The sequence below is a fragment of the Antechinus flavipes genome, chromosome 6 (assembly GCF_016432865.1).
Source record: "Antechinus flavipes isolate AdamAnt ecotype Samford, QLD, Australia chromosome 6, AdamAnt_v2, whole genome shotgun sequence".
NCBI lineage: Eukaryota > Metazoa > Chordata > Mammalia > Dasyuromorphia > Dasyuridae > Antechinus > Antechinus flavipes.
In genome coordinates, this window is record NC_067403.1 from 29625967 (window position 1) to 29649993 (window position 24027).

Consider the following 24027-nt stretch of genomic DNA (forward strand, 5'->3'; position numbering starts at 1 on the left):
CTTTGCTGATCCCTCATTGCAGGTGAAGAGTTTGTTTTGTTTAGGATGAATCTTTCCCTTTGCCTAGACGTCTCTTCTTCCCCCTTCTCCCTTTTCCTTCCAGATTCATTGTTGAATGAAATATATTTCTTTACCCGGTTATGTGTGTGAGAGTTGTGTGTGTGTGTGTGTGTGTGTGTGTGTGTGCACGCGTGTGTATGCATGAGTATAAAAACAAAACCTCACGTCCAGGGACAGGAGTACTTGTACAGTGGTCTGATCAGGTTTAACCATGGGTCCCCTGGGTCACAGAAAACAGACGGTGGCTTATCAGGTTCAGTCATCGGACCTAGGGGCCAACATGAGCTGTCCTGAGTCGGATCTGTAGCATAACTGAGGGAGTTTTGGATTCAGTAAGTGAATACTGCAAAGGATTTCTGATTTGTCCAGCTTAAGGCTTGCTCAGTTTGCTGTCTGCTTGGTTGATTCTGATTCCCAGCTCAGTCTGGTGTCCTTTGGAAAAATCAAAACAGTAAAAATCATTAATTGTCCTTCTTCTAGTTCTTCCCTTACTCATTGAGAAAGCAAGCAATATGAGACATATTTCCATATCACTTGTGTTGCACACAAAAAAATAAAGAAAAATAAAGGAAAAAAATAATGCTTCAGTTTGTACTTTAGAGTTCATCAGTTTTCTCTCTGGATGTAGGATAGTATTTTTCATCATGAGTCCTTTAGAATTGTCTTGGATCATTGTATTGATGAAAGTAGTTCATTGTTATTACAATTTTGGTGTTCCTGATGCTTGCAATATTGCTGTTCATTTTTCTTTGTAGCAATGTATACATCTTCCTGGTTTTCTGAAATCATCCCTTTCATCATTTCTTATGGGATAACATTCCAACTTGTTTAGCAATTCCCCCAGTTGATAGACACCCCCAATTTCCAATTCTTTGACACTACAAAAAGAGATGCTACAGATATTTTGGATTTCTTTTTCTTGTGTATCTGGGATTTAGACCTTTTAGTGATATTTCAGGGCCAAAGAGCATGTAGTTTTATAACCCTTTGGACATACTTTCAAATTGTTGTTTGGAATAATTAGACTAAATTATAATTCTACCAATAGTGCATTAGTGTATGTATTTTTCCACATCTCTCCAGCATGTTATTTTTCTTTTCTGTCATGTTAGTTGTATTAGAGGTGTGAAGTGGTTCTTCAAAGTTGATTTAATTTGCCTTTCTCTAATCAGAAGTGATTTAGAGCAATTTTTTTTCTTATGAGTATATTAGTTTTGATTTCTTCTTCTGAAAGCTATCTGTTTTATTTTAATTCAGTTTTATTTCAATTCAGTTTAGTCAAAATTATTTCACTTTATCAATTGTAGAAATGCTCTCTTTATAAAAATAAATTTGGTCATTTCACTATATAGTTGAGAAATGAGGTATTTATCAGAGAAAACTTAACTGTGAAAGAATTTTTTAAAATCAGCTTCCTTCTTTCTAACTTTGACTGCATTGATTTTATTTATGCAAACCCTTTTTAATTTCATGGAATCAAAAATTTCTATTATATTTCTTGTAATCCTGTGGTTCTGTTTGGTCATAAACTCTTTCCTTTTCTATAGATTTGACAGATAAAATTTTCCATGCTCCCATAATTTATTTATGGTATCCCCCTTTATAGCTATATTATGTACCCATTATGACCATATCTTATTTAGTATATGATATGAGATGTTGGTCTATGCCTAGTGCCAAACTGCTTATCAGTTTTTTCAGTAATTTTCCCCTAATACTGAGTTCTTGTCCTTATAAAGCTTGATATTTGGGTTTATCAAATACTGAATAATATGGTTATTTACTATTGTGTACTTATTTCCCCATTCTGTTTGTTGTTGTTGTTGACTACTTGTTTTACAGTCAGGTCTGCCTCTTTGTGATTCCATTTAGAGTTTTCTTGACAAATATTGGAGTAGTTTGCTGGTTTTTTAAAAGAAGAGAGGAAGATTGAGGGTTTCTGGCCAAAACAGAAACTATTGCTGTTTCTGTTTACCCTGAAACATCATAATTCAAACAAGAACCATCTGAGGCTTGACCAGGACTTATTCTTGGCCAATGAGGGCTAAAGTGATTTGGGTTTAAGGCGCCGTCCACGAAAAAGAAATCCAGCCTGTAAACCCAGATAACTTGTGATTACAGTGATCAATATATTCCTTTGGGCAGAATATCTGCAGACTCTGTGTGGAAAGAGGGGAGGAAGGAAGGAGGAAGGGACAGAGGAAGGAAAGAGGGAGCTGTGTTGTCCATGTGGAACTGGCCAGTTGGGTCCTCAGTGAGGCAGTTGTTTCTATTCACAGGTTGTTGTTTGTCCTTTGTTCTCAAAGGACCGTGAAATCAGGAAGGAGATGTTATAACTTGTAAGTGAATTGGACTTAAGTGACTCAGGGCTGTGCAAAGTTACCATCCTAGAAGTGGTATCACTACGCTAAAGGATATTCATAATTTAGTAAGTATATTGCTTGAGTAAGATTGTGAATGGCCTGTACTAAATAGTGTACTCTTCTTGTTCTTTCCTCTGGAGCTCTCATTTTCTTTCCCAGTCTTCCTATAGACCTCTTGTTGTTTCATTTATAATGAAACTTAAAAAATTTTTTTGCTTCATTTTTTCCCTTTAGGAATTTCAATTGGGCTTGTGGTAGATATGTGATTTTCTTTGAATCTTTGCAAATGGGTAAGGTTACTTTCTTCTTTAAGATTGTGTCTTGGGTATTCTTTATTGTTGTTCTCTATTGTTCATTTTTCTAACCTTACTTCCCATGTTAGCGCTTTGTCTTGGGGTCAGGTCCTGTACACTTCTGAAAGGAATGGTACAGCATTATTTGTTTCGGATCTGTATTACTTTGAGTTTTGTTTAAGCATACAGTATTTTTCAAAGACTTTAGGGGTATCTATAGTTCTAGCCTCATCTATCAGAGAGGTTTGCTCACAGCCTATCCTGATTGATGCCCTCCTAATAATCTTATACCTGCAGACTCTTGAACCTGAAATGTTCAGGATCAGAACAATATACCCACAAATTCAGGAGTCTTTGATTACATTATGATTGGGCTCCAATCTCTTCACACACTTTCAGGTTTTCCTTTGATCTTTAAGCTGGGAAGCTTCTTTGAGCTGAAGTTATGGGCCAGGCTTTTCTAACGGGACTCTTTCCCTAAATCAGTCCTTCTGACTCTCTCTTTGTGTGGGTCTAGGCTGGAAATATACTTAATCAAGTTTCTCCCTGGATGTCTGGGAGTTTCTCCCTGGATTAGAGGATTTAAAAATGTTTTATTTGCTGCCTTTTGATTTTACATCAAAGTCATTTTGACTAGAAAAACTCCTTTCCTCAGTTTAGAATGACCATTTCTTTATAGCACACAAAAACAATTAAAAACATTAGGTACAGTGATCGTATTTGTCAATGTATACAAAACCTGCTGTAGTTACTATCTCACCTCTCTGCTATGAGGAGGAAGCTACATCCTCTAGAGCCATCATTGTTTTTTCCACTTACTCAGAATTTGGTTTCCTTTCAGCAATCATTACTTAATACTGTAGTCATATTATCATTATTTACCTATTGATTATTAACTGTTTACTGATTATATTGTTTTGGTTTTGCTTATTTCTTTCTGAATTGATTCATATAAACTTCCCCACATTACCCTGTATCATTAGAAAGGAATTTTCTTTCCTAGAGGAAGTAAAAGAAGAGTATAGCTAGGGATGTACTGATAAATATTTTTAAAAGTCTCTAAAACAGAACACATTTTTAAGTTTAAAATCTGCATTATTAAGATTTTCTCCATTACTTTCTTAAATCTAGACCAGGATTGGCAAAGTTTGGCTTATGGGGAACATTCAACCCTTCTACCTATTTTGTATGGTCCATTAATTTAGGAGGCTTTTTATGGTTTTAATTAAAAAATAAAAACCATTCTTAGTTCAAAGACCATAGGAAACCATACATGAAGATTGATTTGACCTGTGGGCTAGAATTTGCCAACCTCTGTTTTGATAATCAGCACAATGATAAATTAAGCTTAATTTTTAGACTTAATCTCCTTAAAATTTAGCTTTTAAGATATCACTCCATGCTCAAAAAGTTTTTATAACTAACTTTCCATGGCCTATAGAATGAACTTAGAGACTCAAAAGAACTTCAGAGTTGGTCTGAGATACCACCTCACACCTATCAAAATGGTAAATATGACAGAAGAGGAAAATGATAAATGTTGGAGGAAACATGGGAAATTAGAATTACAGACCACAACTTGTTCAGCCATTCCCCAACTAATGGGTATCCTTCAATTTCCAATTCTTTGCCATAAAAAGAGCTGCTATAAATATTTTTGTACATTTAAGTCTTAATAGTGATTTGGAACATTTTTTCATATGACTCTAGATAGATTTGATTTCTCCTTCTGAAAACTACTGTTCATAATTTAGCAGTTGGGGAATGCCTTGTATTTTTATAAATTTAACTTAGTTCTCTATGTTTGAGAAATAAAGCTTTTATCAGAGATACTTGCTATGAAAGTATTTTCCCCAGCTTTCCTTCTAAGCTTGACAGCATTGATTTTGTTTGTGTAAAACATTTTAAATTTAATATCAAAATTTTTCATTTCATAATGTTCTCTATCTCTTATTGATCATTAATTCTTCCCTTCTCCACAGATCTGACAGGTACACTATTTCTTTTTCTCCTAATTTCTTTGTGTTACCATCCTATGTCTAAATTGTGTAGCCATTTTGACTTTATTTTAGTAGATAGTATAAGGTATTGGTTAATACCTAGTTTCTACCATACTGTTTTTTAGGTTTTTGTCAGTTTTTGTCAGATAGTGAATTCTTATCTCCAAAGCCTTTGGGTCTTTGGGCTTGTCAAATAGTAGATTTCTATGGTTATTTACTACTGTGAATTGGGTACCTAATCTATTCCATTGATTCACTATTCTTGTCTAGTACCAGATTGTTTTGATGATTATTGGTTTATTATACAAGTTGAAATCTGGTATTTTCATTTTTTTCATCAATTCCTTGATATTCTTGACCTTTTATTCTTCCAGGTGAATTTTCTATTATTATTGTTTCTAGCTCTATAGAATAACTTTTGATAGTTTGATATGTTACTGGTAGAATTGTCATTTTTACTTTATTGTGTTAATTTATAAGCAATTGATATATTTCTAATTGTTTAGATTTGACTTTCTATGAAAAGTATTTTGTAATTGTGTTCAAATGATTCCTGTTTTTTTTTCCCCCTTGGCAAATAGACTCTCAAATGTTTTATGTTATCTATGGTTATTTTAAATGGAATTTCTCTATCTCTTCTTGCTAGACTTTGTTAGTAATAAATAGAAAGGCTAATCTTTATGAGTTTATTTTATATCCTGCGACTTTGCTAAAGTTGTTAATGATTTCAACTAGTTTTTTAATAGATGCTCTAAGTATGGCCTCATATCATCTGCAAAGAGTGATGGTTTTGTTTACTCATTACCTATTCTCATTCCTTAAATCTAAATTTTTTCTTCTCTTATTACTATAGTCATAATATTGAGTAATAGTGGTGGTAATAGGCATTTTTAGCAGTGCTTTTATAACCATTTTTCTTATGTTTTTCCTTTTTTCCTCCCAGACATTGAGGTGTTAAATGAAAATTTTACAGACATAGAAGCAAAAGATCAAAGATTACAGAAAGTTAAAGTTATTCTTCTACTACCTCGCTGTTCTGGATTGGGTGTTAGCAATCCAATAGAATTTATTTTAAATGAGAATGAAGGTAATTGTCTTTAGCAAGATGCCTGGTGCAAGGCAGCACTTCAATATTATTCTCTTCTCTATCCTTAGTCCTTGTATCTTAATGGACATGAGAGAAAGTTATAAGCAATTTATAATCTCATAAAGTAATGAGAAATGATAGAAGAAAGTTTATTGAAAGCTTGTTTACATACCCAGTTAAACCATATTATCCTTGGAGAATTTAAGGATGATCCTGAAAAGAAAATAGTAAACAGAGAAAATATGGGAAAGATCTATCACAGTCCTTAATATTCCACATGAGGAAATAGAAATGCACTGAATAAAACATAAATTTTTTTCCTTAAGAACACATAGAATTTTTTTTTTCTTTGCTGGAAGTGACACAATTGTGTGGGAGTGATTAATTCTCAAAAGACCTAACATATACCAAACATTAGGAAAAAATCAGTTATTACAAGCAAATAATAACTGAATATATGTCTACTCTCCTAATTCCATATTTCTATAAGAATAAATTATACATGTTAATGGCATCCTTAATGAAGGTATGAGAAAAATGTTGCAGGTTTTTAAAAACAATATTCTACAGTAGACCATATGTTTATAGTCACAACATTGACTGAAAGGTACATATAATATGATTTTACTGCACTGCTTATTTTGACTATTAAAAAATAATTTGGTGGAACAAGATGCTATCTTCAAGAGTTTCTATCAATGAAGTATCTCACGTGTACTTGTTAAGATTTTACAAGATTCCTTGACAAATGTAATAGCATAGATAATTACCTTTGATTATTAAGTCACACACATAACTCAAGGAAGATGTATGCATTTGCCATTGTCATGAAAGAGATCAAGAAGAACACAAATGAAAGATGTATTGTCTAGCAAGATGAGGTTCTTCATTTGTTTATATTTGCTAATGGTACTGGTGCTAACTTCATCAACCCCAAAATACTTCAGAGCCCCTTAAATGAGATCCGTAGTCACTCAAAATAACTTGGCCTGATTATCCTTGTAGAAAAAAAACAAGGAGTTAAGAATAAAGAATGCCTGTAATTCAGATTATGATAATTCCATTGAAAGGAAAACCCATAGAGCTGATTTGTTAACTAATGGGTAGTTTCAAAGAATTAAAGAAACAGGTCCTTAAAGAGTCAGTACTGATACATGGTATGAAATGTTATCAGAGAAATATAGGGCAGCTAGGGAGCTCCCTAGTGTACAGACCATGGGACCTGGAGTTAGGAAGCCTCATTTTTTGTGAACTCAAATCCAGCCGGAGATACTTAGTGGCTACGTAACACTGGGCAAGTCATTTAACCCTGTTTGCTTCAGTTTCCTCATCTGTAAAATGAGCTGGAGAGGTAAATCATACTCCAATATCTTTGCCAAGTAAACCCCAAATGGGGTCACAGAGAATTGGATATGATGAAAAATGACTTAACAATAACATGACTGAAAAAGGAATTAGGCAAGTCGTGTAGCAAGAGCAAGGGCACTCTGTATGCTCCCTTGATATCCATGTGAAGTTAATAAATCTACCGGATAATTAGAAAAATTCTGTTTTAATTACTTTAAGCTATTCATTGATGAAAATGTTTTATTGTTTAGGAATGTAATTGAGTCAGTAGACAATATATAGTTAAAGGAAATGTCTGTCCCTTTGCTGTTACGTAGAATTAGAATGTAGGAAACTACACAGATGGAAAAATTAAATTTTGGGAAGGAAAAAGTGATTGTTGATTGCTTAAACATCCAAGGTCGTACCAATAATACACCCCCCTCTCCCTTTCCCCAGCCTTAGTTCTTTTTCCTTTATGCCAGAATGTTGAAACAATGCAGAAAATGTTAGCATGGCTCCTGAAGGAGGAGGGCAGGCAAAGCTGTGCATGTGCCCCATGTTTGAGGAAGGAACTGAAGCTAGACCCAAGGTTCCAGAGCAGGATGTTTCATCTCTGAGCTTCAGAGTATAACATGGAGACAGTGACACAATTGTAAGAAACACACCTTAATAGATGGGAGACACTCTTAAAAACACAAAATGCTGTGTATGTTTCAGCTATTTTTACATTGTTTGCTTAGAGTCATTTCTTAGAATCTCAAAAGAAAACATATTAACCGGGGAATTAAACATAATTTAACTTTGGTCATATATTCTACTCCCAAACCATTCTAACTTGTAATAGAAATAATTATAACTAAATGCTGTTAATATGTAAAATGTATAGATGCATTGTTTCCTTTTCCTATTTAGATGCAGACTTACTTAAAGATCACTCTCAAGGCGCTATTGCAAAAGATAAACTTCACGTTCTTGCTGAAAAGCAATATGAACAACTGAAACATGCAATGCAGTGTAAGTTAGCTTTCATCTCAATCATGTTCTGCCTCCAAATATATACCTTATTACCTTATACTCAGTACCTCATATACTCAGTTAAAATAAATATGCTAAAACTTATATATTTATATAAAACTTTATATATTCAAAAGTACATCAGATTGAGCATAAGTTACAAACTACATGGGTCAGTTAAAAACTATTTTGTTTGCTTATAGCCCTTGTTTTTGCTTGTTTCTAGGTTTAGGGCTACCTTTAATGGGATCAGGTTGTTGTAAGAGTGATTGCCATATAAATGCAATGTTATTGTAATTTTGGTGAGCAATAAAAAGTGCTGACTCTACTATCCCATCATCAGGTCATTTTATTTTTGGATTTTTAGTCTTTGAGTTTAACTTCCTACTCCAAATAATTATTAAATTCTAAATTTAAATGAAACCATTTGTTCCACTTAACTACCATTTATCAAAGAGTAGGTAGGAAGAATAAATAAGAGCAAATTATAGCTAAGTTTTCCAGCTTGTGGTTGTCTAACTTCAGCCTGTAGGGGCTGGGATCTGTTTCTGTTTGAATCTCTCAGGACTGTGAGGCAGCACTCTGATTATAAATGGCAGAGAAGGTACTAATTGACCTGTGGTAGGAAAGGGAATTTCCTCACCAGAGGGGACAACTCCAAGTAACTCCAGTACTATGAAGCAACTGAGCCAAAGCTGAAAGGAAAGTCTGATGCTGCAAAGACTGGTACTGCAGAGAAACCTGGAATGTAATATCTATGAATCAAGGCAAGCTAGATGTGACAAACAGAAGATGGAAAGTCTAAACATCAGCATCCTAAGAATTAGTGAAGTCAAATGAGCAGGAATGGGCAAGAAAGAAGAATCCTTTAGAAGAAATGAAATAGCTCTGAGATAAACTATTCACCATCACAGTAATACAAGTGTGTGCTCTGACCATTGATGCTGAAAAGGCCAAAGTTCATCATTTCTATGAAGCCTTACAACATCATCTACAAATAATACCCCCCCAAAATATGACACATCCATCTTAATGGGATTGGAATGCTAAACCAGGAAATCAAAAGGTAATCAGTAATAATAAGCAAGAGTGTAAAGTGCAAAGTGAAGTACAAAACGAAGCAGGGCAGAGAATGAATGATAAAAGTTTTTGTCAAGGTAACTTGCTGATTGACATGGATATTACCAGACTATCAACATCCAATCAGATTAATTAAGTACTTGGAAGCCATTCACCTCAGGACTGTGAGGCAGCTCTGTACTCAATATGGCAACAAATTTGGAAAACTTAACAGTGGCCACTGGATTGGAAAAGATCAGTTTACAACCCTGTCCTAAAAAAGGGCATTGCCAAAGAATATTCAAAGTACCAAACATTTGGGATTATTGAACATGCTAAGGTTATACTTAAGAATCTATTAGGCCTCAGCAGTACGTGAACCAAGAATTGCCAGAAATACAGGCTGATTTTCCAAAAGGCAGAGAAATTAGAGACCATATCGTCAAATAAAGGGTATTAGAAGGCTTATGTAAAAGGCTTAAGGGACATGGACCTCAAAAAATTGTGTATCCTGTAAAAGAATAAAAAGGCAAAACGGCAGAAGGACATTGAAACAATTAAAAAAGGCATTAGAAGCAAAGCACATCCCACCAAATCCCAACCCTGACTTGAAACAGATATTCCAAAGGAACTAAAGGAAGAACTGAAAGCATTTCTATAAAATAAGAAAAATTAAAAATAGAACTGAACATGGACATAAAAGTTTAGGCAAAATTCAAGTAAAAGCAGTGTAGCTAAAATGTGGTAAGATTATGACAGAACTCTGCAAAGTGAATCTGAAAATACTAGTGAATAAATTAAAAAAATGATGAATACAATGGAAACTAAATGGCAGATAATATTGAAACAAGTTCTAAATAATTTAAAAATAATTTTAAAACAATTAAGAGGATTTCAAAGTGATGGAATTACTGGCAAGGAAACCTTAGAATTAGTGGAGTCCAGAAATTGTTAAAAAAAAAATTGTTATATTTTTGGAAATCACATGACAAAACTTATTAGAACCATAAAAAAGCCTCAACACTGAGCAACATTCTGCCGAGAGACAGAGAATCTATATAATCCCTGACAGAGAAATGAAATTTGTGAATCATTTAGTAGACTTCAGAACTCTGGGGGCAAAAAAAGACAAGACAAAATTCTCAACTTCCAGAAAGAAAAGTTTTTATTTAAAAACTCACAGCATAGAGAGTGTTTTATTTTTGGCTTTTCATTCCTAACGTACCTAAGTCAATGCTTGGCATACGTATTAGATATGCACATACCTTTTGATTTAAAAAAAAAGAATCTCTTAAGGAATTACAAGATTTTTCTAAAAGAAAAATGATCCCTAAAATTGAACTAATACTCTAGGCCTTCTTCCTTCACTTATTACCAGCATACTTAAGTATGTTTAAAGGACATTTAACAAACAAGAGAAGTGTAAAAAATTCCTGGGGCAAAAAAATTACATTCCTAAAAAAGTTTTTGGAACTAAGAGAGAGAGCTTAAAGGATTAAGAATTTAGAACAATATATACTTTTCAGCTGTGATTAATTTTTTATCATAATGTCATGAGTCTGTATAAGATAATTCCTTGCATTATAATACTATTATCTTGGCTACATTATTGAATTATATAATTTGCGTTGAAAAAAGAATAACAGGCAAAAAGAGAAGAAATTAGATTTTTACAATTAACAAGATATTATTTAAAAAAAGGCAGGTCAATGGAATTATGAGGAGAGAAGATAAGTGAAGGACTTTTTACAAAGGTGTTGGTAGTGTTAAGTTTTAGAGATGTGCAAGTTTTAATGTAAAAATCTGGAATTCTCTTTAGTATTTTTGACTTACAAATAGAATTAATAAAATGAGAACGTTGATGTTTTCATTTAAAAATTGAATAATTTGCAATAGAGAATGTAAATGACATGACCTCCAGTATAAACAGGAAAAGAATTTTGTAAAAATTAATTTCTAATAAAGTAATCAAACCAATTTCTTTTTTTAATTAATTTTTTCCCCCATTTTAAAATCTTTACCTCTAAGCAACACATGGTTTTAGCAGCTATATGGAGATAATTTATCTCCATATATAAAATAATAAAAAGAAAAAATTAATATAAAAAGGAAAGTTCACTTATTTTCAATTTACGTGGAACATATATTTTTAAATTTTTTTATTGTCCTAGAGAAACAGACATAACTATAGATAGCATGTTTATTGATCATTCCAACAATGTCTACATAGAATTTTAAAATTAATTTATTCTACAATGGTTAAAGAAGAAATTAAAAAATTAAATCAATTAAATTATAAAATTTACAGTTTACCTAAAAATAATGATAGCAAAAAACTATCAAAGTTTATGTAATACAGCCCAAGTATTATTTAGAGGTAAATTTGTATCACACATGTTGATTACAATTATGTGTGGAAAAAACCCTCATAGCAACAAAACCTTAAAGAAAAAGGCATAGAACAGATTATTATATGCTTATATTTTTCTTACCTTAAAATGAGATTAGATTAGAGATTATGGATTTATTTTGGATTTGATTATTTAATTTGTATACTCATATTTATTGATATTTTTATTATATAAAACATTTTTAAAAATATGCATGTTGGTTCTAAAGGGGGTTAGGCAACAAGATAGTACATATGGCTCAACTCAGGTTTATCACTATCCCTACACTTAGAAAAATATTTGAGTTCATATTCAATTAATTAGGCCTTGATCAAGTGCCATTTCTTCCTTGAAGGTTTCCCTCATCCTAAACTCTTTTGGAATCACTCATGCTCCTCTGAATCTTCCTATTTACTTGTATTATAGTTTAGTGCTTGTCTCAAACTTGCTAATAAATTGTAAACTCTTTGGGGACAGGAACTTGGTTGTTTTTCATAATTTCATCATCATTTTTATCATTCATCTCAGTTTCTCACTCCTGAGCAATTTCATCACTTCTTATGGATTCAGTTATCCTTTGCAGATTCAAATTCTATACCTATCTGAAGTCTTCTCTGATCCCTTGAACTGCTAGTATTTCTCCAAATTGATTTGTATACATGTTGTATTTAATTTTCTGTGTACACATCTTATCCATTTAAAGTTCCTTGAAGGAAGGTAAGGGTTGTTTTGTTATTTGTTTTTCAATTCCTGCTTCTGCCATATTATCTAGCACAAATAAATAAATGCCTGGTGACATTATATTTAATGGGTACTTTAAAATATATTTTTGAATTTAATTTAATAGCATATCAACAATTATCAAAGGATACTAAGGACAATGTTACTATTCTAAATAAAAGAAAATGAAGATATGTTAAGTTGTACCAGATTTGTATAGGATTATTAACATGAACTGTGACCACATTTTTCTATTAAATACAGTTAGTAAAGCACAAGCAATTGTTTACTGCACATGTTCAGTTTATCCAGAAGAAAATGAAGTTGTCGTTAAAAAAGCACTGGAACTTGGAGTCGAAGGGAATAAAGTACAACCTTATAGGTAAGAGGGGAAAAGGATTCTTCTAATCTATCTGAGTAATTTAGTGTCTTCATAAAGTAAAAATCTGATTTTTATAGTAAATTGTATAAAAGGAGCTTAGAACCTTCTGTGAGAATTCAAAATGACTAAATATAGTATACCTTATATAACTCAATTCTCTAAAATCCTGTATCTTGGGAGCAGTGTTTTGGTAAATATTTAATGATCAGCTTTTTTTTTTTTTTTTTTTAAGTACATAGGATACACTTTTAAGTTTAATTTGCATTATTGACATTTTCTCCATCACTTTTTGATGTCTAGACAATGAATAAAACAATAAATCAAGATTTGATTGGTCATAGTTGGCTGATTTTCAAGGTATAAATGTTCACATTGAAAATTTAACAATTGGCCCTTAAAAGCCTATTAGATCTGATACCAGGATATTCCTTTTTCTAGAGCTCTTTCCATTGTATCAATTTGGCAATGTTTTTCTCATAATGTTAGGTTGCATTTGTTGTTCTACTGGAAGATTCTCTAACTTTCATTTGCATTGTAGAATCTTGTAGGATTCTATTCTGTTTGAGAAATTTTCGTTACATATAACACTTAAAATATTTTTTTTAAAAAACCGAATTTGAAAACTCCTACAAATATTAACATTTCCTTATATAAAATACCAGAAACGGAGGATTGCATCTGAAACCATGAATCTATGAAATGCTTCTTTAAAAAAAAATATATATATATATATATATAATTAATCAAGCATGTTAGTATCAGAGCTGTCAATCCTGACACACTCTCTGAGTTTAGTTTTGCTTTTTGTCTTTATTTTACGTTTCAGTCACCCTCTATTCCTTCTTTTCTTTCTTCTAGAATTTCTATTCCAGGTCCCTTCCCAACCTTCTCTTCCCTTTGTCTTTTCCTTCCCCTCTCAATTTTTAAAATGCCTCCCCTGTAACAAATAAGCGCAGTTGAGCAAAGAAAATCTACACATTGGCTGTGTCTCACTCCATATCTCTAATCTGTTACCTCTTCGAGAATGAAGGACAAATGACAACCATGACTGAGGCTGTGAGAGTGAGGGGAGCCTGTACCACGTGCCCTCATCATTCCTCTGGAGCCAGGGCCCCTCATTATTTCAGAGTTCTTAAGTATTTTGAAGTTTTGTCTTGTTTTAATCCAGGGTTGAACTTTTCTGCTACTATCCTGGCACAATTTAGTAGTTGTTCCTTTCTAATAGGACCAAACATATTACATAAAAGTTCTTGCAATATGTATTACTGTTACATTGTGACAGCAGTCCTGTTAAAAGCAGATGAGAGATGCACAAAAACTTCACAGAACTCTGCAACCAAATATGATCGAAAGTAAGAATGAAGATGGACATCCGAACAGTTGATCATACTTTCAAGCTATTCGCTTAGCCTACTCATTGCACTTTAGTGATTTGGGGGACATAGTTCCAAAATGATTAGACCAAATGACAGATGCCCCAGAAGTGTGTTAGCGTGTCCGTTTGAGCAGCTACGTGGTGCAGTAGCGAGAGCACTGGGACCCTGGTCAGGAAGACCTGCAAATGGCCTGAGATACTTAATAGCTGTATGACCGGGGGCAAGTAAGTAACCTCTCTTTGCCTCAGTTTCCTCAATAATTGGGATAAAAATAGTACCTTTCTCACAGGGTTATTATGAGGATCAAATGAGAATCTCTTTTATGAAAAAAAAGTTCTTAAGCAAAATGTGATGTCACATAGTAGGTGCTATATAAGTGATTATTCCCTTTTCTTCCCCTGTTTTTTGCAAAACCTGTAGCACATTTGTCATGTTCCTTTTTCAAAAAATCATCATTGCCAAGCTGGGTAGATAATTTGGTGGCTATTCAAAGTTACTTCCTTTTAAATTTCTCATAATTATTAGTGATTTAGGGAGCAGTTTTTCAAATTGTTGATGGCTTGTATTTCTCCCTTTGGAAACTGTCCATTCATGTCCTTTGACCATTTATGATTATTGCAATTATGAACAATTAACTTATTCTTCAAAATTTGATTCAGTTCCATATATCCATATAATGATACATTAGGGTATGGACATTTATATGTCTCTCTATATAATTATACACATACATACATACATACATACATACATATATAGTGTCTAATTCAATTTAGTTATTTAGTGCCATTCCAAACTTAAAAAAATTAATTTATAGGCATAATTTATAATAAATTTCATTTAGAAAAACAAAAGGTTAAGAATTTCAAGAAAATATACATTTTTAAAAGTGTTAAAGAAGGTGGTACCAGATTTCAAACTATAAGGTAGGAATCACTTGGTTAAAAAATAAGGGCCAAATCGAACATAAAATGGAAGAAAAGGAACAAGTAAACATAATGTTAATTAAATCTACAGACCCCAGTTACTAGAATATATACTCACATGTATGTATATTAAAAATGGGGATAATAGCACCAATCTTGCAAGATTGTTGTGAAGATCAAATGAGATATTTGTAAAATGCATAGCATACTGTCTGGCAGATAATAGATTCTAGATATATTTTTTTCACCTTTCTCCTTCCTCCTCATTTTTCTATTGATTTATATAGTCAGTTTATAATTTGCCCTATTATATCTGTATGATAAATCCATTTGGACTTTATTTGATGTAATATGATAGTTTATACCTAGTTTTTGCCAGACTACTTTCCAGTTTTTGTCAAAGAGTGAGACCTTCCTCTAGTTACTGAGTTACTGGTTGGTTTTAATGAACATGTTACCATATTTCTTTTCATCTTTGTTATATGCCTAATTTTTTACACTGAGTAACCCTTATTTTTTAAACATTACCAGATTATTTTGATGTTTTCTGTCTGTTTGCTGTCTTTTTGAGATCTGTTTTTTTTCCTATCATTTTCCTTGAAATTATTGATCTTTTGTGATGAATTTTATGATTCTAGTTCTATAAATCAAATCTCTTGTAGTTTGGTATAACACTGTATAAGTAAATTGATTAAGATACTGTTTTTATTTCTGTAAAGTATACTTTATACTTGCATTCATATAGCTCTTGAGTATGTGTAGTAGAGTACGTGTACTATTTATACATGGCATATTTATTTTGAATGCAATTTCTCTTTCCCTTCTTGCTGAGTTTTGAGTTTTTTGGGTAATATGTAGAAATGCTGATAATTTATGTCTTGCAAATTGGTTGATTTTATTGTTAATTTTTAGATAACTCTTTAGGATTCTTATTACTTGAAAGATGTAATCCCCCCCTACTTTGCCTATATTTATTCTTTCAATTTATCTTTCTAAAATGTTTTACTGCTATACTTAGTATTTTTTTGTTTTTTGTAAATAGCATTTTTTCCCCAATTACATAATAGGGAGCATTAATTTTTATAACATTGAAAATTTTGATTGAATTCCAAATTTTTTCTCCTTCTCTTCCCCTCCGCAAGACAGCAAGAAATCTGACATAGGTAATATGTGTACAATCATAGAAACATATCCACATTTATACTTAGGATTTCTAAGCACTATTAAAGAATAGTGGTCATAATGTACATTCCTTCTTTTTTTACCCTTTACAGAAAAGACGTCTTGTTGGTTTTTTGTTAAAAGCTTTTTCAGACTCTCCTGATGTTTTCAAGTGATCATTAATATGCTATTAATGTGGTTTATCATATGTATAATCTTTCTTATATTCAATCACAACCTTGCATTCTTCTTATAAATCTAACAGGGTCATAGTATCTATTTCAAATTTGTTGTAGTTTATTTTGCCAATATCTTATTTAAGTTTTTTTTTGTATATATATATATTCATTAGAGATATCATTCTATGGTTTTTTCCACTTTTGTTCCTATTATTAAGGGATCCAAACCATATTTATATCCTAGAGATTGGGAAAGTCCTTTCTTATTTTTGTAAACAGATTATGCAAAATATAATTAATTGTTCATTGAATGTTTGATTCACTTGTAAATCCTGTAGGTTTTTTTTCTTTCAAAGAATTTATGGCATATTTTATATATCTTTTTCTGATATTGGGTCATTTTAATAATCTTTTGATTATCTGGTATATTTCTAAAATTATTCATCCATTTCCTTTAACTGTTTTGTTGACATATAACTAAGTAAAATAATTTTCTTTTTTTCCCTTTTCAATTGTGAATTTTTTCATTTTTGATAGAATTTAGTTTTCCTTTTCCTTTTAAAGATCACATTAAGTAGTTGTTTGTGTTTATTAATCTATTTTGTTAGTGTTGTTTCTGTTCAAAAAAATTTTTTAAAAAGGCTCCTGGTTTTAACAATTCAGTTAATTTTTGCTCTTTTTCTTAAAATTAATTTTGATTAATAGAATTTCTTTAATCTCCCAAATGTCTTCTTTGTCATTTAATTGGGAGATACTTCATTTGTTGTGTTTTTTCCACCCAGTTGTATGTCCAGTTCATTTATTTGTCCTTTTTCTGTTATGTTGATGAAAGCATTTAGAGATGTAAATTTTCCCTCCAAGGATTGAACTGGTGCATCCCATTCATTTTGTTTGTCTCATTATCATTGTCACTTTCTTTGATGAAATTTTCTATTATTCCTATTATTTTTTTTCTTTTACTAACAAGTTTTTTTTAAAGAATTATTTGTATTCCAATTAATTTTTCATTCTTTTTAAAAAAGCTCTTTGTCAAATAAAATTTTAAAAATTCATTATGAATAGTAAATGACATGTTTAGTATTGATGAGATTTAGATTTGGGGTACCCAAATCAAATTAGAGTTACTGGTGATCAGGGAGTTAAATAACTAAATGAGGTCTTGTGGAGGCGCAAGGGTAGGGAGTTCTGGTATTCCCTTCTGGCACTGCAAGAGTCCCTTGTAAAGGAATTTACAGACCTGAAAACCTAGATTGATAAAAGAGGTTTATTATGGGGATTGGAAGTGAGGTTAAAGTCTAGATAAGGAAAGAGGTGAGAGTAAAGAGAGAAGGGGCACTGGAAATGTTCCAGTGGACTTCAAGCTCCTTGGGATGCCAAGTATAGCATAGCTGGCATATTTGGAACCTCTGCAAAGAGAGGGTTTAGTCTGGCTTTTTTATGATAGGAGGTTTTGGCTACAAGCTGAAGGGGTGGAGTCCCAGGCTGGCTCCTCAAATTCAATCGGTTTTGGGACTGAGCTGGCCCCACCCAGATAACAAAGATAAAACTGTGTTTGGGGTGGAGTCCCCTGACTGAAGCAGAGACAAAGGAGGTTTTCTCCTTTAAGGACTGTCAGTTTGAGGGTTCCCTCTTTATTATTATTTTGTCTTTTGTTGGGGGTGGGTGGGAGGTTTTTATGTCTTAAAAGACAAGGTTTTTTTTTTTTTCTTTTTAAAGGTGCTATAAATTGCTGATGATCATATCAGCTTTTTTTGTGTTCCCTTTCAGGAAGTGGAGATCTCTACAGCATCTAAAATTGTATTCTGGCCCTTAACTTTTTTCTTGTTTATCTTTTAATTAGACTTTTCTAGTTTTGACAAAGGTACAATGAATTCCCCACTATTATACTTTTGGTATTTCTTTTTTCCTACAATTCAGTTAATTTTTCCTTTTAAGTATTCAGATGCTATATTATTTGGTTGTAGATGTATTAGGTATCTGTGATACCTTGAATCATAATATGGTTACTAGCTTTTCTTTTTATCATGCCAAATTTACTTGTTGGAAATCATGATTGATATATGTTTGTTTTTTAAATTTCAACTAAAGCATAATATTTTGCTCTAGTCCCTTATTTGAACTCTGTGTGAATCTTTATTTCAAGTATATTTCTTGTAAACTCATATACTGTTGCATTCTCTTTCCTAATCTATTTTGCTATATTTTTCTGTTCTATAGATAATTTCCTAACATTAACATTCACAGTTATGATTGTTCATTGTGCATGTCATCCCATTTTCCCTTCTTGTGCTTTTTGCCTTTCTTTGCTCCCAGTAGGTAGCTTAAAAAAAAAAAAAAAACCAACAACAACAGGGACTTTGCCCAACATTTATCATTGATAGAGGTCTTTTCTGTTCTCTTGCTTCTTTTCTCTTCCATTTACTTTCTTTCCAATTACAGATTTTTACTCTTAGTTTCCTTTTAATTTCTCCTTTAAATATCTCTTTTGAGTTCGTTTTCCTGTACCATAACCTCTGTGTTCTTGTGATTTGTCTTCCTTTATTCAATTCAGATAAAAGTGAGATTTATGTAATGTTCATTCTCCCTTTTTGTTTGAATACTCTTTACTCTTTATCTGTAATGGTGTTTTCCTTCCTTTTCCTCTTTTTTTTCTTCTCAGTATAATCCTCTATCCCCCTCCCATTTGTCTTCTCCTGTGACTACCAAAATCGAACAAAACTACTTCTTAATCATGTTTCTTAAAACTACCTCCTAATCATGTTTCTTATTTATCATTTTTTATGGCCCTTCAAAATATCAGGATCCTAAGAATTTTTTCCCTATCCTCTTAAAAGCTTGTAAGCAATTCATTTTTATATAATTTCTTCTAATATTTAAATGCCTGTATGTAATCTTTTGATTTTTTTCTTGAATCTTTTGTTTCCTAAAATGTTAAAACTGGCTTTTTCAGGAATGATAGAAAAATTTTCTGCTTATTTTAGATCCTTTTTTTACCTTTTGGAATATTCATTTTAAAATCTCTTCTTTATAATGGCAGTTGTATTCCTAACTGTGGCTCCTTGGTTTTTGAATGTTTTCTTTTTGGTTATTTGCAGTGGTTTTACTTTGATCCCACAAATCTAGATTTTTGTTATGATGTTCATAGAAATTTTCATTTTGGGGTTTTGGGAGGTAACCAGTGAATTCTTTTTGTCTTTGTTTTTATGGATTTAAGAAACCTGGGCAGTTTAAAGTTGTGATTTCTTGAAATACTGTATTCAAGGTATTTGGGTTTCTTTTTTCATGATTTTCAGTTACTGCAATAATTCTTAAATTATCTTTTCCTAAGTTGGAATCTCAGTTGAGCTTTAAGGAAAGGGAAAGACTTTAACAGAAATAGATGGGGTAGAAATAGGGGAATGGGAATATATCCCCAAGGAAGTCATAAACATGGAAAAGGGTAGTATGAGTATGGGGAACAGAGTAATTTAGTATAGCTAGGAAGTAGAATAGTGTAGAATGTAGATTGGAGAAAGTCTGAGGCCTTCTTTAATGACAACCATAAGTTAGCAATGAGAAATGACTAAAGACTTTTAAGCAGAAAAGTACCATAATTCAGTTGATATATTATAAAGCTTATTTAAGAACGGATATGTAAAGGCTGGATAAGAGAGGGGATAGTCTAGAGGTGACAAGAAATTATTATCAGAACTTACTGAAATGGGGAAATGGAAAGGCTAGGATGGATACAGAAATAGTATGAAAGTAAAATAAAGAAGATTTAGCAACTGGATGGGTAGGATGAGGGGAAAAGGGAAGAGTTAAAAATTGTAAGCCAGAGATATGAAAAGGATGGTGGTACTATTAACAGAGAAACTGAGAGAAAAAAGGTTTTGGAAGGAAGATAGTGATTTAAATTTTGTATATGTCAAGTTAGAGGTGTCATTAGCTTATGCAAATAATGATAGCCATTAGGGAATTGAAATACAGAACCTGAGTTCTGAGAAGAGATTTGGAAATGATGGGAAGTAGAGGAGATCATCAAGAAAGAGAAGAGAGCCAAGTTTTATAGGTGATAATCATTTGATAGGAGAAAGGAGGAAGAAGAGAGGAAAAATCTGTCAGAGTTGTAGGAAGATGGTACAAGAGAATGCTTCCTTCACAAGACATCATTGGAAGAGAGGATATTAAGAAATGTGGAATGGTGCGCAGTGTTAAAAGCCATGGAGGAATCAAGGATGAGAACAGAAGAAATATCTGAGTAGGTGATAAGGAGTTCATCAGTAGCAATGAGCGAGCCTTTTCTGTAAAATGATGAAAGTTGGAAACCAGATTATATGAGATATATTAAGATTATGAGGAAAGAAACTTAAAGCAGCAAATATAGATCCTTCTTTTTCCATAAATTTTAGCAGCAAGGAGGATAAGATCAGGCAATAACTTGAGCACTGCATGATCAAGAATAGGTTTTTTTTTTTTTTTGTTTGTTTGTTTGTTTGTTTGTTTTTTTTTTTAGGATAAGAAATAACTGAACATATTGATAGCATGAGTAAAAGCAGGGGGAAAGTGAGGAAATACAAGAAAAATATGGGAAATCTTCTCTGATTTAGGATCAAGACTATAGTGATAGTATTGTAAAGAGGAAAGTATCATTTAAATCTGCCTTCCTTTCTTTCCTGAAACTGCCTGATACTGATGAAGTAAAGACTGAGTTAGCACTCTGCATACTTTAGAATCAGCCGGAGTCAGGATAAGCAAAAGTCCTTGGTCTTTATTCTTGGTCAAAAATGAGAGGAATGGACACAGGACTCTCCACACTCTCTTCTTCCTCTCCCGCCCAAAAGTGACTCTGGCTTGTCTTACTCCACGCGCAAATCCCTCCCACAATTCTCTGTATACACCAACAGATGGAGCCAGCACAGAATAGTGAGGCAGGTCATTTTCAAAGCATATGCTAATGGAGTATTGTCCAGTGGGTAATTAGCCTTAGGTGCTCGGTTGTCCAACCTCAGTGCATGAACTCAAGAGTTTCAGCCCTTTACAAAGGAATGTTTTTATTCATCCTTTAATGATAATGCCACATAATATTGGTTCCAGTACCTTTTTTCCTTACGTCTCCGAGTACCTTTTTTTTCTTAAGTCTCCAATCTCCAAGTTCCCTCATCCTTCCACATTATTAATAAGATTGAGATTAACCATATTGAATTTTCTCAGAGACTCTAGAATACTCCTCTAGCCCAATCGATGCCCTCACACATACATGGTTCCCTTTGGTCTCAGATAAGAAGTTGAAGCCTGGAATTGAAGTGCAAAGCACCAATACAAATTTGGAATTTGCTTTGCTTTTCAAAATTTAACGTACAAAAGTATTAGCACCGAAATTTTGATTCAATCAAAAGATTATTTGCTTTGACTTATTAAATATTTTAATCCTAAAGGGAGGTACTAAAGTAATTATTGTTCACAAATGATCCATTTTTATATTAAAAAAGATAGTAAATAAGAAAAACAGGAGCTTTTATTTAAAAGTCTCTTAGTATTTAAAACAATAATAAAAGCCTTGTGATTCCAGCAATATAGAGCCTATATGCAAGGAAATTCTTTGCCAAGACAGATCTGCAAGTCTGGAGCACTGATTAGATAAAGTGACTGCCTAAACTTATAGCCAGTGGCCACAGAGATGACACTTAGATTAACCTATTTTCTTGATTCCAAGATCTGATCTCTTGTCATTAGGCCATGCTTCCTATTATTGATTAAAACTTCCCTATTTGCCTTTTAATGTAACATTAAAGTACTCAATCCATGTGAATACTCAGATATCAAGTGAGAGGATCACTTTCTTATTTAAATGTCTAATACAGTAGAATAGTTGTGTCTATAAACTATATTTAACTTTGAGATACTATGCTTTGAGAGTGAGATTAAGAAGGAAGGGAAGAACTCTTGAATTATACTCTTATATTAGTTCTTTATATTTGCCTTTGGTAATTATTTTGTTTAAAAAAAGGCAGTTTATATACTGAGAATGAAGTTACAAAAATGTTGTAAAGTGTGATGTAAATTTACAGTCTTTTTTTAAACCATGTAGGAATTTTTAGATCAGTAAAACATAATGAAATTGTTTTTATTTTATAATGGAAATTTAGTTGAAAGAGTAGAATGATGTAGTTGAAAAAAATGTTCAACTTGGGGCAGAAGAACTGGGTTCAGATTTTAGTTTTGGTATTTACTTTGTGACCATGAACCAGGCTCTTTGAATCTTACTTTTCTCAGCTGCAAAACAGGGATAAATATATCTTTGCTACCTCCCTTTCAAGATCGAGATGAAGAAAGTACTTTGTAAGCCTTGAAAAACAATGGCTTATTACTATTATTAGCAGCAAATTCATTTTCCCCTCAGATTTTAAATTCTTCTGACTGTGGACTGTTTTTGTCAATATCTCCTGCAGGCTCAGTCCTCCTGTACTTCCACTATGTTCTGCAAAAGAAATCCATTCATCTATTGATAAATTTTTCAAAGTAGAACCATCTGAAATTACCAATGGTTGTTTCCTTGCTGTCCTAACAAGAGAGGTAAGTCTAAAAATGACCCCAACCCTATACTTTCATGTAGAAAATTTCCCTGATGACTAAATTCAGCTTTCTTAATTATTCTTGAATTTATTTGTTGACTCCCGTTTATATCCTTATTTCCCTTGATATTCTAATGGAGGGCTGGTCCTTCTTCTGAGACTAGTAAGTTTTCAGTAATTATCAGTAAGTTTGGCTCCAGACATATTGGTCTAGGTCATTGTTTCCAGTACGAGTGCCTCACTTTTTCATATTTTTGCCAAAACTATGGCCATAGTTTAAAATTAATGCCAATCCCACACTCCTGCCAGTTGAAATTTTATCTGTCCTTAAAGAGTCAGTTCAAATTTCATTTTTTAAAAATTCCTTCACTCAGAAGAGATCCCAAGATCCTAAGAATCACATAATAATTTATGTCTCATTCACTTTTCACTCTGGAGCTTGTCTTATATGTGTGTACATGTCTTATATTTGTTAGACTATCACGTCTAAGGGTAGAGGCCATGTTTTATTCTTAGGTTCATTGAGCCTAGAGCTGGAAGGGAACCTAGAAGACCAACCCTGTTTTATAGATGAGGAAACTCATCATAGATTCATAGATGAGGCCCAGGGAGTTGGTGATTTGACCATGGTCACCAGAGAGTAGAAACCAGGCCCCATGACTCCAAGGTCAGTGCTCTTTCAGGTCTATTGTTTAGTACACAAGAGTTGCTCAATGTGTTGCACTGATTGTTGCTGTTATGCTCTTTTAAAAAAAAAAAAAAAAGGGAAGTTGAAAGCATGGTAGCTAATGCTGCTACAGAAAGTTCACCATTCCATTTTTATTATCACTAAGTCTCTTTTAGAGTTTTAAATGATTGGCTAACATGACATCCGAACTAGATGTTGGTATCAATAATGGTATGTTATGAAGTAGAATTCAGACACACTTCCCCCCACTTTCAACTTCTGCTTTCTCTGACAATGACGCTCTGTGATGTCAGTCCTCTCCTGACAGTGGTGTTTCTATATCAGCTAATGTTCATAACATAGATGAATTTATTACTTTTATAATTACTATACCTACTTAATTTAGATTGATTATCATTTTCGTGTCTCAGTCTTTGTAAGAGTATAAATGCCTTTATGGTGTAAGG

The 24027-nt window shown here is 32.7% G+C and overlaps 1 protein-coding gene across 4 annotated transcripts in view; it reads left to right on the forward strand.

The window, feature by feature from the left end:
* NSUN7 (NOP2/Sun RNA methyltransferase family member 7) overlaps window positions 1–24027 on the forward strand; it is a 73060-nt gene that overhangs the window by 39475 nt on the left and 9558 nt on the right. For all 4 annotated transcript variants that reach the window (XR_007948074.1, XM_051964468.1, XM_051964470.1 and 1 more), the window contains exons 8-11: window positions 5660–5803; window positions 8045–8146; window positions 12580–12697; window positions 22771–22894. Coding sequence is in view for 3 of the 4 variants with exons in the window: in XM_051964468.1 (XP_051820428.1) it covers window positions 5660–5803; window positions 8045–8146; window positions 12580–12697; window positions 22771–22894 (488 nt within the window). In the remaining variant the exon portion in view is untranslated. The remainder of the gene's footprint in view (window positions 1–5659; window positions 5804–8044; window positions 8147–12579; window positions 12698–22770; window positions 22895–24027) is intronic.